Source organism: Hetaerina americana, unplaced genomic scaffold, assembly GCF_022747635.1.
Source record: "Hetaerina americana unplaced genomic scaffold, ioHetAmer1.1.p SCAF_5, whole genome shotgun sequence".
Lineage (NCBI taxonomy): Eukaryota > Metazoa > Arthropoda > Insecta > Odonata > Calopterygidae > Hetaerina > Hetaerina americana.
Window position 1 is genome coordinate 64871235 of NW_027287095.1, and position 14639 is coordinate 64885873.

General features: G+C 43.6%; 1 protein-coding gene across 1 annotated transcript in view; it reads right to left on the reverse strand.

Annotated features, from left to right (window-relative positions):
* Kdm3 (Lysine demethylase 3) overlaps nt 1-14639 on the reverse strand; it is a 515476-nt gene that overhangs the window by 346371 nt on the left and 154466 nt on the right. Inside the window, exon 2 of the mRNA XM_071592514.1 lies at nt 91-345. Coding sequence (XP_071448615.1) covers nt 91-345 — 255 coding nt within the window. The remainder of the gene's footprint in view (nt 1-90; nt 346-14639) is intronic.

A 14639-nucleotide genomic window follows, 5' to 3' on the forward strand; every position in this document is an offset into this window, starting at 1 on the left:
GAAGCCTTTGCTTATTTTTTTAACATAAAGATTTTGGCCTCTCTCTCCGTCTTTCTGAGAAAAGAGAAGAAAAAGGGAGGGGATACTTACGAGGGCGGGCCAGTAGCAGCATCGGGCTTCCCCTTGACTGTTGGCCGAGGCGGGGGTGGAGGCTCGGGTGGTGGGCGGGGAGGGTACTCGCGAGGAGGCCGACGATGAGTTGGGAGTGCCCGAGGAGGAAGCGCTCAGGCCCCTTTCGGCCCACACCAGACTCCCCTCGACGAGGAACAGGTGGAAGAGCCCGTCCTTGAACACGCTGATCCACTCCCTGCGCTGCCACTCAACGTCATCGTATTCGACGAGCACCTGGAAGAGGAGAGGGAGAGGAACATTAGTCGTCGTCACGAGGGCCAGCCAGATTGGGCATACATACACTCAAAACAGCACACACGAAAGAGCTAGAGAGAACGCCTCAAGGCATTCCGATACACCAATAATATACACCTTCGAGCTCTCGCTTTCCACGTAAGCCGATTTTATTTCGACCTTTTAGCTCTTCTCTTAAAATACACTTATACTGTAACATCAGCACGAAAGACGAAAATGGAAGCAAAGGATCTGTTTACCGAAGAATTACAAAGAAATAGTTTTACTGAGATAGTTACTAATTTAAAAAGTCCAACGATGAGTAGAGTAATAAGAAAGTTAGTTAAGAATGTTGAGAAGAAACAGAACATCAACAAGAGTTCCTTCAAGCCACCGGGAAGGTGTGTGCCAGTAATAATCCAGTAGGTTAAGTATTTCACGCATTGTAAATTACTGGTCGATACACCATGCCAGTAGCTTTCAGGGTATCATGTAGATGGAGAAACATTCAAAAATGTCATGCTTAATCTCTAAGATTAGTGCTAAATGTCTCCTTTTCCACTTGATTCTATTTGAGAACTTTTTAACCCAATAGGCATTATGGGCTTAGACCTTCGCATTGCCTCCTTGTGGTCCCGCCACACGCCCTTGCGACAGCTTGCGGGGTATTAGGTAGATGTATGTGATGAGCTGTCGATAATCTCATTGTCAACTGAGAAAAAAATCCCTTGCCTTGAAAAAATACTTACGCAAAAACCTTACAGAAAACAACTGCTCCGAATAATATTTATACTACTACATGACCAGTCAGTGAGCACTAAATTTGACTATACATCGCGTTCATAATACGTGCGAAGGTCTGTCTGCGTTTTTAAATCATGAACAACAAGCGCATCCGAGTCAACAGTCACAAAATTTGTCATTTTAGGAGAGTCTCGACCCATAGTAATTGGGATACTCTGGGAATGCTATAAGATACGGCTCTCTAAGAGCGTATGAGTTCGGGTCTCTGGTTTCCAGTAAATTTGGTCCATTTGCTGACTATGCCGTGGTATATAGGGAAATATCCAGTCATGAAGATAGAGGATCATTAATTAACAGCCTAAATGCAATTCAAAAGTGGTGCGAGACATGAGAGCTAGAATTAATTTTAAATAAATGTGCTCCGATAAATTTTTGGAGGAAAATTATTACACCCGAAAACACACTATACAGAGAACCAACATAACACATGCAGAATCGATAGAATACTCTGGTGAAACGATAACTACGGATATGTCCTGGGGAAAATAACATTCACGAAATTTCCGGAATAGCTAATAAAAAGTTAGGATTCATTAAAGGAATACTTGGGGATTGTAATGAGAGGGTCAAGGAGCTTTGTTATTTCACGCTAATTAGACCCCACTTCGAGTATGCTACAAGTGTATGCGATCCTCATGAGGTAGGCTTAATTTTGGAATTACAGGTAGATCGAGTGCTACGTAGAGCAGTTAGGTTTCTGAAAAGTTGTTATGAACAAGGTAGCAGCGTCGCGACACTATTGGAAGAATTAGGACGGAAGCCACTAGTTGACCGTAGGCTTAAATACAAGTTAAATTTACTGCGCAAGTTTGAGGCAGGTTACATATCTGAGGATGCAAAAGTACACGAATTATAGGGCCCGACTTACTATGGTAGATCTGATCACCAACGTGAAATCGGAGAGATTTATTGTACAACGGATAGATTTAAAATGTCGCTTTTTCCTAGCACGATTAGAGATCAAAATAGGCATGAAAGCAACCGCTTAAGACATAATTAGTATTGGCAATATATATTTTTTGTCGATATCCTGCATGTTATTTTTTATTTAACAGACCCATCGTTTTAACAATTCTACAGTTCCAGTGGGATATACGTATCTTTTCATTGAATATTGTTGCAAAAAGTACTTTCTTTCGTGTAATAAAAATTTTTCGAATGTAAGATCAAACTAATATTTGTGTAGAGTTAACATGACTGCGAGTGTGCATGCATGCCTGTTGACCTAACACCCCCCGCCACACGCCCTTGCGGGGTATATTGTGTAGATGTATGTGGGATGAACAGTAGAAAAATAGTATCCATAAATATTTTGTGAATAAATGCAGCTGTAAATAATCCTTATTTAAATGCAGCTAAAATAAACCCTTTCCAGGTTGCGATGGTATCGTCGAAAAGAATAAAATTTCTAATGTTTGATTAGGTGCAATATGCTGATGCTAGTAGGTAAAAAGATAAATAATATGTGCCGCGACGAATAACAATAATTGTGAATAATCGTGAAGGAAACAGCTTGAAGTTATGCACCCAAAGGAAATCGGTATCATTGATTTCATTTCTGGATCGCGAACATTAATAAGTTCTCACAACGATCCCATCTCTGTGTTTACCTATTAGCGATGGGTCTAGAAATGATATCATCAGCCATACTTGTGTCGGGGTACAAAACAGCGGAAGATAATGTTTCTTACCTACACGAGAAATACGTAAGATGACGATGAAAGGCAAAATATCATTCACCGTATACATGGCGGCGAATTGATCCTTGGCCATTTTTATGCCATAGCTCTGTGAAATGGTGAATGACTAATCCACTACAATATTTACTAACTCATTGGCCATCCTCCAGAGCTTCGACCGTAATAAAACAAATTCTAAGTTTTAAATTATTAAAGATCTGACGGACGAATAGGAATCAATCAGCAATCACGAGAATTATTCTGCTAACCTAGTGTTTGATGAGCTTTTCGTGAAACTCCCAAGTCGAACATTTTATAGCTCCTTTGATGCGGCGACTGGAAAAACCATCCCAGTCGGTGCCGACATTCGAGACGGAAAAATGTAAACCCATCTCGAGGAGAAAGAGTATAACACGTGGTCGGTTCAAGCCGAAGGTTCAGCACCATCGCGTATTTGCGCGTACGTCCTACCTCTATTTACGAGTCTTCGTACACATATATTTTCCCGACGACACACCAAGGCAGAAACGCCCTTTCCGTGTATCCTCGTCTGCACCCTGCAGCCGTTCCTAATCGGTGGCTGTCCCACCGCCCGTCAACCCCTGGGAATCTCTAAAGAGCTCTGCAAGGGACATTTGGAGGGGGCGGAGGGGGACGCATTCCATGCAGTGAGCCCTGGGTCAACGGGGCCCGCCCCACTGCTGTTGGAGAATTTGAGACAATGCGGCTAGGACCGTATTCTTTTGGTTTCCTTCCAAAGTGAAAATTCACTCACGCATGAAGCCACACATCTTTGCCCTCCGAATAAAGTCGTGCTATGAATTGGGCAGGAGTGCTCGCGTTGCCTCAAGTCTTCTTCCATGTGATAATGACTAGGAGAATAATGAAACAACATTCCGAACTCGATGCGAAGGTTGATGTCACCGCTTTAGCATAGATAATTTGTGCGTCAACCTGCCGTGAACGTTTCAATACAGGTTTTTTCAATTCAAGGTTATGGAATTCCTCTTATCTCTCACTGGCTTATAATAAATCCTACTTTCATGAGATTACACGACGGATGAAGTGCTTTTGACGACATAAGAATCATTCTTCATACGAAATTCAAAGTTTCCTTTACGCTTTTGGTAACGATCATTCTCAGGCGGGGAATATTAGCACAGTGACTGCTGCTTCCGGTAGACGTCCCGGAGCTGAAACTTCGAGGAGTGGAATTTCCTGTAACGACCCTTTCGCCACCATCGAATACCGACCCATCTCCCCATCCCCGCCACCAAGCACCTGTTACAAATTAATCAATAGCCATCAACGACGAATCGCACACCGACCTCCATTTTTAGGGGTGAGTTGTTTGCGATGAGGGTAGCACATTCGAGGCGATACGAGAACTGCGCGCCCGCATTGCTACCGATCGAGAAACAGGGGGGTTGCGCGCAAAGTATATGACGCAATAAATTCAAAATTTACAACTTAATAGTAGATAATGTATCAATTAGTCAATAAGTTTAATCAATTTTTAATCGTAATAATAAGTGCTCGTCCTCGTCCGATAAAAAGCTTGATTGACAGAGAGTTCAGAATCCCGTAACTGTAACAATAGTTGTTACAGTTAGCGGATGCTACATCTTCATCTTATCTACATCTACACAATAACCCACAAGCTACCGAAAAGGGGTGTGGCGGGAGGTGTAAGGTCACCAGCCATGCATACACAACCCTGGCAACCTGTCACGAGAGCGTGTGGTAGCTGGTGCTGGGCCACCTGCCATTAAAGAAACATCGGTGATTAATCTCATTCCGTTTCATTTTATTTCCGGGAAGTTCAAAAAGTCGTACGTGAAGTTACCTACTGCTGGGGTCACGAATTGTGCAAGGGATCATGGAATCTTCTATATGCGTCCAGAAGTACATATTTAATTTAGTGAGATAGTGAATACTATCTAGATTAATCTGAATCGGCGAAGCACTGCCGTCATTCCGCTTACTCTTTTGGCAAAAAGCAAGTCTTCCCGCTTTCCCAAAATGCTGAAATTTTGCGTCGGCATTTGAATTACCCCATGTTTCGATCCTGTGTCTGAACGCTTTAGGGTAAAAAAACACCCTGACACCGATACCGTAGGTAATATGAAGGTTTTCCTCCAGAATTCACTAATGACGATATGGTATAAAAATTGCGCCCGAAAAATGGTGAGTGACAAACTACAACACATCTGGTGAATAATGTATGTTGTAACGAGATTAATGAGCATTTTTACTACGGATGAGCACGTTGTTCCAAATGTACACTAATGACATAAGTTCCCTCCCATGCAGTAGCGTCACATTATTTTCTGGTGACACAACAATAAACAAAAAAATTGAGTACCTCAGACGGTGACATGCTGCTCTACTGCGGTGAACACAATAGACCGGAGTGGTGTAGACAATGGGGATTTGAAGTGAATGCGCAGCAATATGAAATTAATGAATGCCCAGTAATGGAACGATGGCGTGAAAGTAAACGGAAACACGACGTGCAAGAGAGAGGCGAGACCAACCCAAGTAATTTGGAACTTTCCGATTAATTAAGAGTTAATCTCAACAAAAAGTTTCGTTGGGCGCGAATATAATTGGCATAATAAGCGGGTTCTATGTGAATAAACTAGGTTTCATTTGAAGAGCAGTAAGAGAGATAAGGAAATAGTAAAGAAGGTATTTTGCATTTAAGCCACATTTAAAATATGAGACATCTTCTATACACGAGAACCCTCCGAGAAAGTATCATAAATTACACAATCAGATTAAAAAACTATCCTTAAACCTGTCTGACAATGCTCCTGGAAGAGAGTAAGGAATTTCAGAAAAATACAGGGCTCGCAAATTTAGCTTTGACTGGAAGAGGATGGGAACAATTAATACCAGCAGATTGAACAAATTCCATAACTATGAGAAATATTAAGATTACCTTTCACGAATCATATTGAAAACTAACCGAAATATTGCGTTCAACTACCATTTCTTTATAGAAAAATTCACGTACACCCATTAATTACACAACGAAGTCCAGTCTATTCGATGTTTTCAGGCTTAACTTTGAGGAAATCCATTATCACTAAAGTATAAAATACCAATGTATATTTCCACTGCATTTTTACTCGGTATAACTGCGAACAGCGATGCTTCGAAACGAGTCGTATCGAATACAAATTCAGTGGAATGATACATTGGTATTTCTTACTTCAGTAAAGTCTAGTCTCCTAACGCCACCCTCAACCCAGTCTGAATAAATGTTTTCATTTCTACGTAAACTTAATAGAGATCAAAATCAAACTGCAATGATTGTAAAATTATTCTCTGACTTCAACATAAAACACACGAGATGCATTAAAAGGCCATATGTAATTGAGACAGTGAATGCATGGGTAACCTAGATAAGTCCGAGAGAAAAGCACGGCCATAAGGGACGCGAAGGAGAGACACATGGCTGATCATATTTGTCAAACGATTCGCCCCAAAGGTTGTCATGAGAGAGCATGGCCATGGAAAACACGCAGGAAGGTCCTTGCTACCTGCTTTCGGCCGTGGCGATAAAAGCACGCTCTTTGACCACGACGACGACATGGGGGAACGAAGGGGAGAGTAAGCGCGAGGGAAGTAAACGGAAGAAGAGAAAGAGAGAGAGACAGATGACAGGCCGGGGGTAGAGGTGTCCTACGAGGTCGACGACCCGCACGAGGAGGAGGAGGTGGTGGTGGTAGCCGAGAAGACCTTTTAACTCACCCAACCACCACCACCGCCACCACTCCTTTCCGTCGACCCCATTCACCCTTCTCCTCCTCTCCGCTTGTTTTCGCCCCCTTCTCCATCCTCCGGACCCTCCCCTCTTTCCGGTCCGAAACATCCTCCCCCGCCTCCACGCGATATTCCCCAGGCGGAAGCGATTCCTCCCATCCCTCAGTCGTCTGGGACAAAAAGTTGGCGGGGGGTGGGAGGGCGAGGAGAGGGGCGAGGACCTTGCCGCTCATGGGGTGCAGTTAAAAGATGATCCCTTTTGGAATGGATTGGAGTGAAAAACGCCATAGAGGGAAGGGTGGCGGCGGGGAGGAAATGTGGACGGAGGGAGGGGCGCTGCGGCAGGAGAGGAAATCGGGAGAGGCGTTGGGGGTGAAGGGTGACCGACCAGCCGTACCGAAGCTGGGGGAAATTGATTAGGGGAGAGCAGGAATGTCAGGGAAGGATGGGTCGACGAGTTTTCGGGGGAGGCGGACAGGTTTTGCTGATACGACTGCTGCATGCCGATCCCTTCTCACGGAGACTGGACACATTCTGTGAGCACCTTGGCGACAGCGAAAGAGCAACGATTCTTTGGAAGGTGAATCGACGACTATGGGCGGTCCTAAAACACGCCGATGCCTTCCTACATGTGTGACCTGATCCCTGTTGCTTCGGAATTCCAGGTGTTTAAAGCTAGCAAACATTGATTCGCTGATTTAGGGAGTGCTATATAGTATAGTGAAATGAATCTTAGCTACTTATGCAACGTTTCGACATTCGAGCGACGTTTGAAAATCTTTTTTTGCTCCCTTGTGAACTCGTTTTCTTTCAAATAATCAACCTTATCGATTTGCGACGATCGACTATCTCTACATTAAAGGTTGATTCCGTAACACTCCCCGCAACACACCCTTCTGGTAGTTTGCGAGGTATTTCGTAGATTTACAAAGACGAATCTGGGTGACGACCATGAACAAGAGTTTTATCGATCAATTTTGTACGCTCGGGTGAGGAAATACCAACTTTCCTGCGCGCAGAGTCAGTGCCTTCGGTGTATTGGTAAATCCCTCAGAAAATTACATATTTTTAAACAAAAAGAACATCGATTACATCCCATGAGGATCGTTTGGGCAAATTTATCCCGGAAAATGGTGAAGGTTACCAAAATCAGGAAGTAAATACGTCGTAGACTCTGATCTCGTCTTCCCCGGAGGAGTAAGTACAGAAGATGGTCATACCGCATTTTTGTGACACCCCATGCTCACATGATAACTATTTTCCGAGCGCCGTTTCCATTAGTGTGTGCTAGCCAATAACGGTACATAATGACTGGACTCCGATTTAACCGGAGCCGACAATGAGACTTGAAGGGCGTTCAAGCCACCGACTGGGTGAACGAAGCAACTGCCATGGCGCTTCATTCCACATCCCGAATTGACAAACTGACGCCGATAACAGAAGGCAAAATGGAATAAAGAAAAAAATTAAGGGTGGGCAAAAACGAGAAGGTAGCCGAAAGAATGGTCGCAGATTTATCTAAAGCTTATTTTATTGCTCTTCTTGTTACAAGCAGCTCGTCTCGCATGCAAATAGTTTTACACGCAGATACTATAGTGTATGCATTTTTAGTTTTATTACATCCATGGTATGAAATTTTGCATTTTTAATGGTACCTAAAATTTAAGCAAACTTAACTTTGGGCATTGCATGTCTGGTGTAGAATTTACCTTATTACATTTCGTCTTCATCAGCAACTAACGTTGAAACAATTTTTAATGTTGATGTTGTATGCTTCGTGTGGGAATACCCGCTGCCACACACCGTACTATTGGCTTTCAATGTACCATGTGGGTTTTCAAGGGTTACCCAGCAAAGAAGAATTCAGAAACTACGAATATAAGTGTTCCATCGAATGGAAAGGTACCATTATTCAATCCTAAAACTGCTGACTGATTATTACTACGATTGACAGATGGAAGCGAATGATCTCACCGATAAGCGAAATTGAACGACGTCATATCAGTGTTTGTTTAAAGAGTAGAGTAGGTGTGATGTTGTCCTTTCCAATCATTCGTTTGCTCTTCGGCCGCTTATTCATTGGCTTCCGATAAGGGAATAGGAAGACCTCTTCCGATTAGGGCATAGAGAGTAAAATAAACAAATAGACCCATTACCGTAGTATGGCAAAGAGACTGCATAATGGCATGGGAAAATGTTTCAGCCAAAGAGTAACTAAACGGAATATCCAATCCTCACGAAAAGGCTCTTCAGGGTTCTACATGACACCCTGCGAACCACTGGCAAGGTGTACATTCGCACCAGCCATGAAGCACAGTACACGAAGAATGGCGGTCACGCACAACACACGTAGGACCAGTAGTTACAAACAATTTGTCATTAGGCAGTGAAAAATTAAACTTTTCGAATTCAAAGAGACTATCACCATTAGTAAAGAGATCATGCAAACATTAGAACAAACTTTCTATCCCTTAAAAAATTCTAATACATTGAGCAAGAATCCGAGTATCATTATGCTATAGAAAAAGAAATAAAAAAATACAGACACCTTCGAAAACAGGTAATACGTGCTATCAAAGCTTAAGGTTATTCCCACTGCTAAACAAAAAAGAGAGAAAAAAGGAAACCTATTAAGCCTATTCTATCTAATGACATTATTTAGTTGACGTGGGTCGCAGCTGTTTCATTCTCTTTTTTAAGGTAGTCCACCAGTTAAGGTAGGTTTTTGGATGGACACAACTACCAAATAAATATTTTATTACTTCTAACAAAACACAAAATCCCGCACCCTACTCTACATCAGGCCCCTCTTATTGGTCACGTAAAAATGAACTTTTACTTTATGAAGTCTTTATTATCTTCAGGTCACTGCAATGGAAGAAGGGGTAAAAGGCATAGTTAATGCACATAAAACTGGTCAAAGTAACTTAAAATTAATTTTTGTAAATCAATGCAAAAAAATGTGAACATGAGCATATATTGAAAAATACCTATCTGTAACTAAAACTCATGAGTTGCCGTAGCTAATATTTCTTTTTGGAAACGCGTTCAAAGGCTAAATTGCTTCGGTGTTCCTGTTTAGATTTTTCTTGTTCTCAATTACCCTAGGGCTCAAACGGAGGGATGTACAGAGTTTGTACAACACCCAAACCTGATGCAGGACTCTAAATATGGACCTCTTTCTTAGAAAACGGACTGCTGATTAATCTTGAGGGCTAATAATAAATGATTATACACACTCAATCTACACTTCCTCGCAATTGCCCCGTCTAAAACAGCTGGGGAAAGGAGAACTCAGAACGAATCCAACGCAAAAGGGGCCCAAACGCCTTCCAAACATCGCATGCCACCCAAACCTTGCTTGTAACCTCTTCGACGTAAACCGGAACTTCTGATGCTACTATTCATTTTAGCATTCATGTTTTGAAAACAGACGCTGAACCCAAATCAATACAGATATCCAATGAAAAGAAATCACGAGACATTCATTACTCGAAACAAAACAAATCATGCGCCTGCCCATTATTATCCATGACTGTAGACATAAAGGGAGGAAGACGACAAATAATGACAAGAGAGTTGTCCAAGAGTAAACGGCAATGTGGATCGCGCGCAAAAAAAACTAGAGAAGACCTCCAAAATTCCAATATGGCAAGGGTCCTTGACCCGTGGAATTCCGGAGCCGTCCCACTCCAGCCCGTTCGCATTAATTATTGATGCAAAGCGCTGACCGGGCAGCCCACAAAAACCTTCCGAAATATCCTGAAGCAGTTTCACGATCGAGAGGGTGTGAGGATCCTTGTAAAAGGAGGAGGATGTGGAGAGAATCCAAGGGGGAAGGGGCGGAGCGTCGGATTGTGCTGGAGCTCCCGAAAGCAGGGTAGAGAACGGGACGGGGTTCAGAGAGGGAGAGAGGCACAGAAAAAAGTGAGGCACGGCCTCAGAGGATGCATCTGGGGGTTATGGAGAAGAGATGGGGGATGAGGAGGAAAGAAAGGAGCGACTGCTTGGGAGGGGTGGGGAGAAGGGAGGAGAAGGAAAGGGGATGGGGTGGTGGAAGAGTACTGTTAATAGCGCAGGTGAGAGAGACGTGGGAGCGTGGTGAGTGGGGGGGAGGGAGGCGGGTTTGAGGAGCTGGAGGGAGAGGATTTAAGCATCAGGCGTGCAGTGAAGATAAATAAAAAAAACGACAAAAAAGGAGGAAGGGGAAAGTAGATGGAAGGCGAGTTTGGTCCGAAGAAAAAAAGGGTTAATAAAAAAAACGATTCCGGTGGGAGGAGAGGGAGCGAATGAGTCGAGAGGAGGGGGTGGGGAAGGAAGAGAGAGTGGGGAGAAGTGACGACGTGTCGTTCACGAACGGTTCGTTCGCCGATGAGCACTTGCTCACGAAAGAGTACATAGAAATGATTCATTGGCGTGCCGTCCCTCGATGGGCTCTCGAACAAGCGGTTATGTGGGCTATAAGTGGAAAGGTGAGACGGGGAGTCCCGATAAATGACTGGACTTCGTATCCCGTTCTGAAAGAGTTCAACGCGCGATCTTACATTTCAATTCGATAAACTATTAAGTAGATGTAGATGTAAATAGTGTTCTACTGGAAGTCCTTGAATTATTGTTTACTGCTGCCCCGCATATTTTCGTAACAAAGCGGGTTTGTTTAAGTGATATGTGGCGCCAAGCAAGGCAGAAGCTTTAAACAAAAACTTCCCAAATGATTTAGCCGATAAGGACACATTAGTAGATAATGTTAAGAGGCCACTCGAAAGTTTTTTAAGCGTAACAGATAATTGTCACTTATTACATCCTACACGTAACTGCCATTTTGGCATGCTAGTGCGGCGATCAGCCCCAAGCGAGCTAAACAAAACCATTTGCTTGACCCAGAAAATTATTCAAAGTCGTGCCCTTTATACGAGAATTGTTCAGCAATTGTCTCATAGTCAGATAATTTGCTATGACGAGAATTTCCTATACAGGTGCATAAACTGTCGTAATGCGACTTCCACATTTTCAATGAGTTGTCGCGGTTGCTGGAAATGAGAGCAGCAGGCGTCAATATCCTACTTAAGTCACCACCAGCTCGTGGTACCTGTAAATTCAACCCCAAAAATTGGGCGATGGGTAGAAAGGGAGCACGGATGCAACCTTCGATTTAGGTCGGTTAGAGTGAACGATTCTTCCGAGCAGTCAACTAAGGGAGTCGGACTGAGACCGTCCTACTGTAGGTGTACGTAAAACGCAGCGGCCAGGTAATCCAAAGATGAGTTTCGAATCCCGCCTCGGGCATGGGCGTCTCATGTTTTCCTTGGGATTTATTCCTTGGTTAGTTGGCACGATATATGACCTTAGCTGTAAAATAATCCAAAACTGAAGCAAACTATTAAAGCGGTGCGGGAGATACAATAGTTCAAGCAGTTGAGCTGACTCGAACCACCACTGGGTGCAAAAAAAGGAGTAAGAAGGCGAGATCAAGGGAGTGTGGGAGTTGACTCAAGTAATGGAAGTTGAAGAGGAGAGGAGTGAGGTGGGAGAGAGAAGATGGAGGTGTGCTGATGGGAATGGGACGGTCTTACCGGCGGGAGGAAGAGGGGAAAACGGGGAGGGAGAGGGAGAACGTCGCTCGTGTGGCTGCAATGGGCACCTCCTCCTCCTCAAGCGGACGGGAAGGAACGGGATTTTTAATTTACGATGCAACGAGTGCAGTCGAGCGATTACAGCCCTCCCAACCCCACCCCTCTTCCACCTCTATCCCTTTCACCTCCGACGACCGCCGCCGGACTGCGGGACGGCGACGAAGACTGAATCCCCAGCCATGCAGCGTGGGGGTTTGTTGCAAAGGGGGGAGAGCTCCGTGAACTCTTTTCTCGACCGTGGAGAAAGTGAACCTTAAAAGGGCATAAACGACCGTGCCGCGGTGAGGGGGCGGCAGGAGAAGAGGTTTGAAAAGGGGTGGGGGATCGGGGTGGATGATGGAACGATCCCAGCGGAAGAATGGGAAGGGTTAGGGGAGTGGGAAGGATGCATTCCGTCGAGAAGGCACCGAATATATTTTCCGGTGCTCAAGCTCACTTTTGTTCTCGAAACGCCCCTCGGGAAATAACTTCCTCAACAGCTGAACGCGATGGCCATACCTGTCTGGGTGCCCCCCCCCAATCTCACACACAAATATTTCCTTCATCGATACTTAAAAGAGGTTGCATCGTGACTGAACAAGTCGAAAGTGTCACCTTAATTCATGTATTAATGACGAGGAATGAAATCAATGAAACATTCATCCTTCCACAATGTAACACCCATCATACGTTATTCGTAAAAGATACGATGTAAATATACAGTATTTGAACACACTGCGCCGTTCTTATTGATCTTTTAAAGGTGGTCTAAAACTTATTTTTGACTAACTCTGAAGCATAAACATTTTAAACTAAGAGATTTTGACTGTTTATCTCCGCAGATTAATCAATATCATTTAAACGAAAAAGGGTAGATGCTGATATGTCGACACTATTACAGCTCTTATACAATGACGCAAAAATAAATTTTTAGGAGAGCATCTATTTCTGTCCCATTAATCCACAATTATTCTGGCGGTAATCCCCCACTGTCATTGGAGCATGTACAAAATCCTGGATTTTTGAAGTTGATTTCTAAAAACATTACCACGGGAAGACCCTTTTTATCACCTCCATTTGAGAGAGTTTGTATACTTAAGGCTACAAATTGAGGGAACTTTATCAAAATGACGTATAACCTGACGGATCGATGTAACCTCCTCAGCGTCGTTCAAAATTTAAGGCACACTTGGTGGTGCACAAATACGAGTAGTGTATTCCACTACGTGCCGCGAGAGAGGCTATATTCTCCCTCTGATTCCGTGAACAAATGGAAAAGGGGGCATAATAGGATAGGAAAATACCTTATTATCCAACGTCTAAGAATTATATTCTGTAAAAATTAATTTAGAGGACGGCGCGAAGTACAGGAGCTCGACTGTTCAAACATTTCGAGTGAAACTTCTCCAGAAAGAAGGAAAGACCGTTTTCAAGTTTCACTCATGGATTGTACCCTACAGGAAAGTCGGTTCACTATCCAGAAACTTTAGCAATAATGCATAGATTTTCACACGGAAGAATATATGAAAGAATTAGAGGTCCGAAATTTCAAAAACAGGATCACAAATTTTTCCTTCATTTCTGCTGCTCCCCAGCACTGCCCAGGGGTAGGGCGTTTGGCTACTGACCGGAGGCCCCGGGTTCGATTTCCGGGCAAGCCTCCCTGGGCACCTGCAGCTCCCCCCAAGCTATGTGATTTTTCGGGTACCAGATCTTCCTGGGAAACCATAACCGGCACAGGGAAATGAACTGGCCCCACTTCCCCGATGTGTGAATTTCACACGCCGTCGGGCTTAGCACTGGGTGAACTCCACAATAACCTACCAAACCGTCTCTCGGGTTGATTACTGAGTTTATGATTGTTTTTTCTTTAAACCGAGTCTTCTAAATTATATCCTATGCAGTGGTTGTCAGCGGATTACTTGCGAACACAGTCAATGTGGCTACATGGCCTTACAAGCCATTACTTAGTTACGTCAGAACATGTCCACTCCACTAGTGTCTTTAAACAACATACGAAATTAAGGTAATAAGGATGACAGAAGGTACACTTGGGCGTATCTGAGGAATGAAATATACCGGTAGCCCCGCCCCTAACTTGGATTAAAAAACTTATGCTGAAACCTGAAAATGCAAACAAAAATGTTCACTTGAGTTGAATATTACAAATTAGTTCAGCAATACATGAGTCTATGAAACTATAGTGACCAAAGCCAAACCAGAGGCCACACCGTCACCGTGAGAAAATATAACAGAGTACCTACGAGTATGAGGAGTACGGTTACAATTGCTATGAAATTATAAATGGAATCATTTTACAGATGCTCCCAAAGCCATCCATCATATATCACGAGTCGCAGTTGGCCCAAATTTCTTATCGTTTGTTTGGTCACGGTAAGGTTGGTTATCAGACAGACAGTTTCTCACT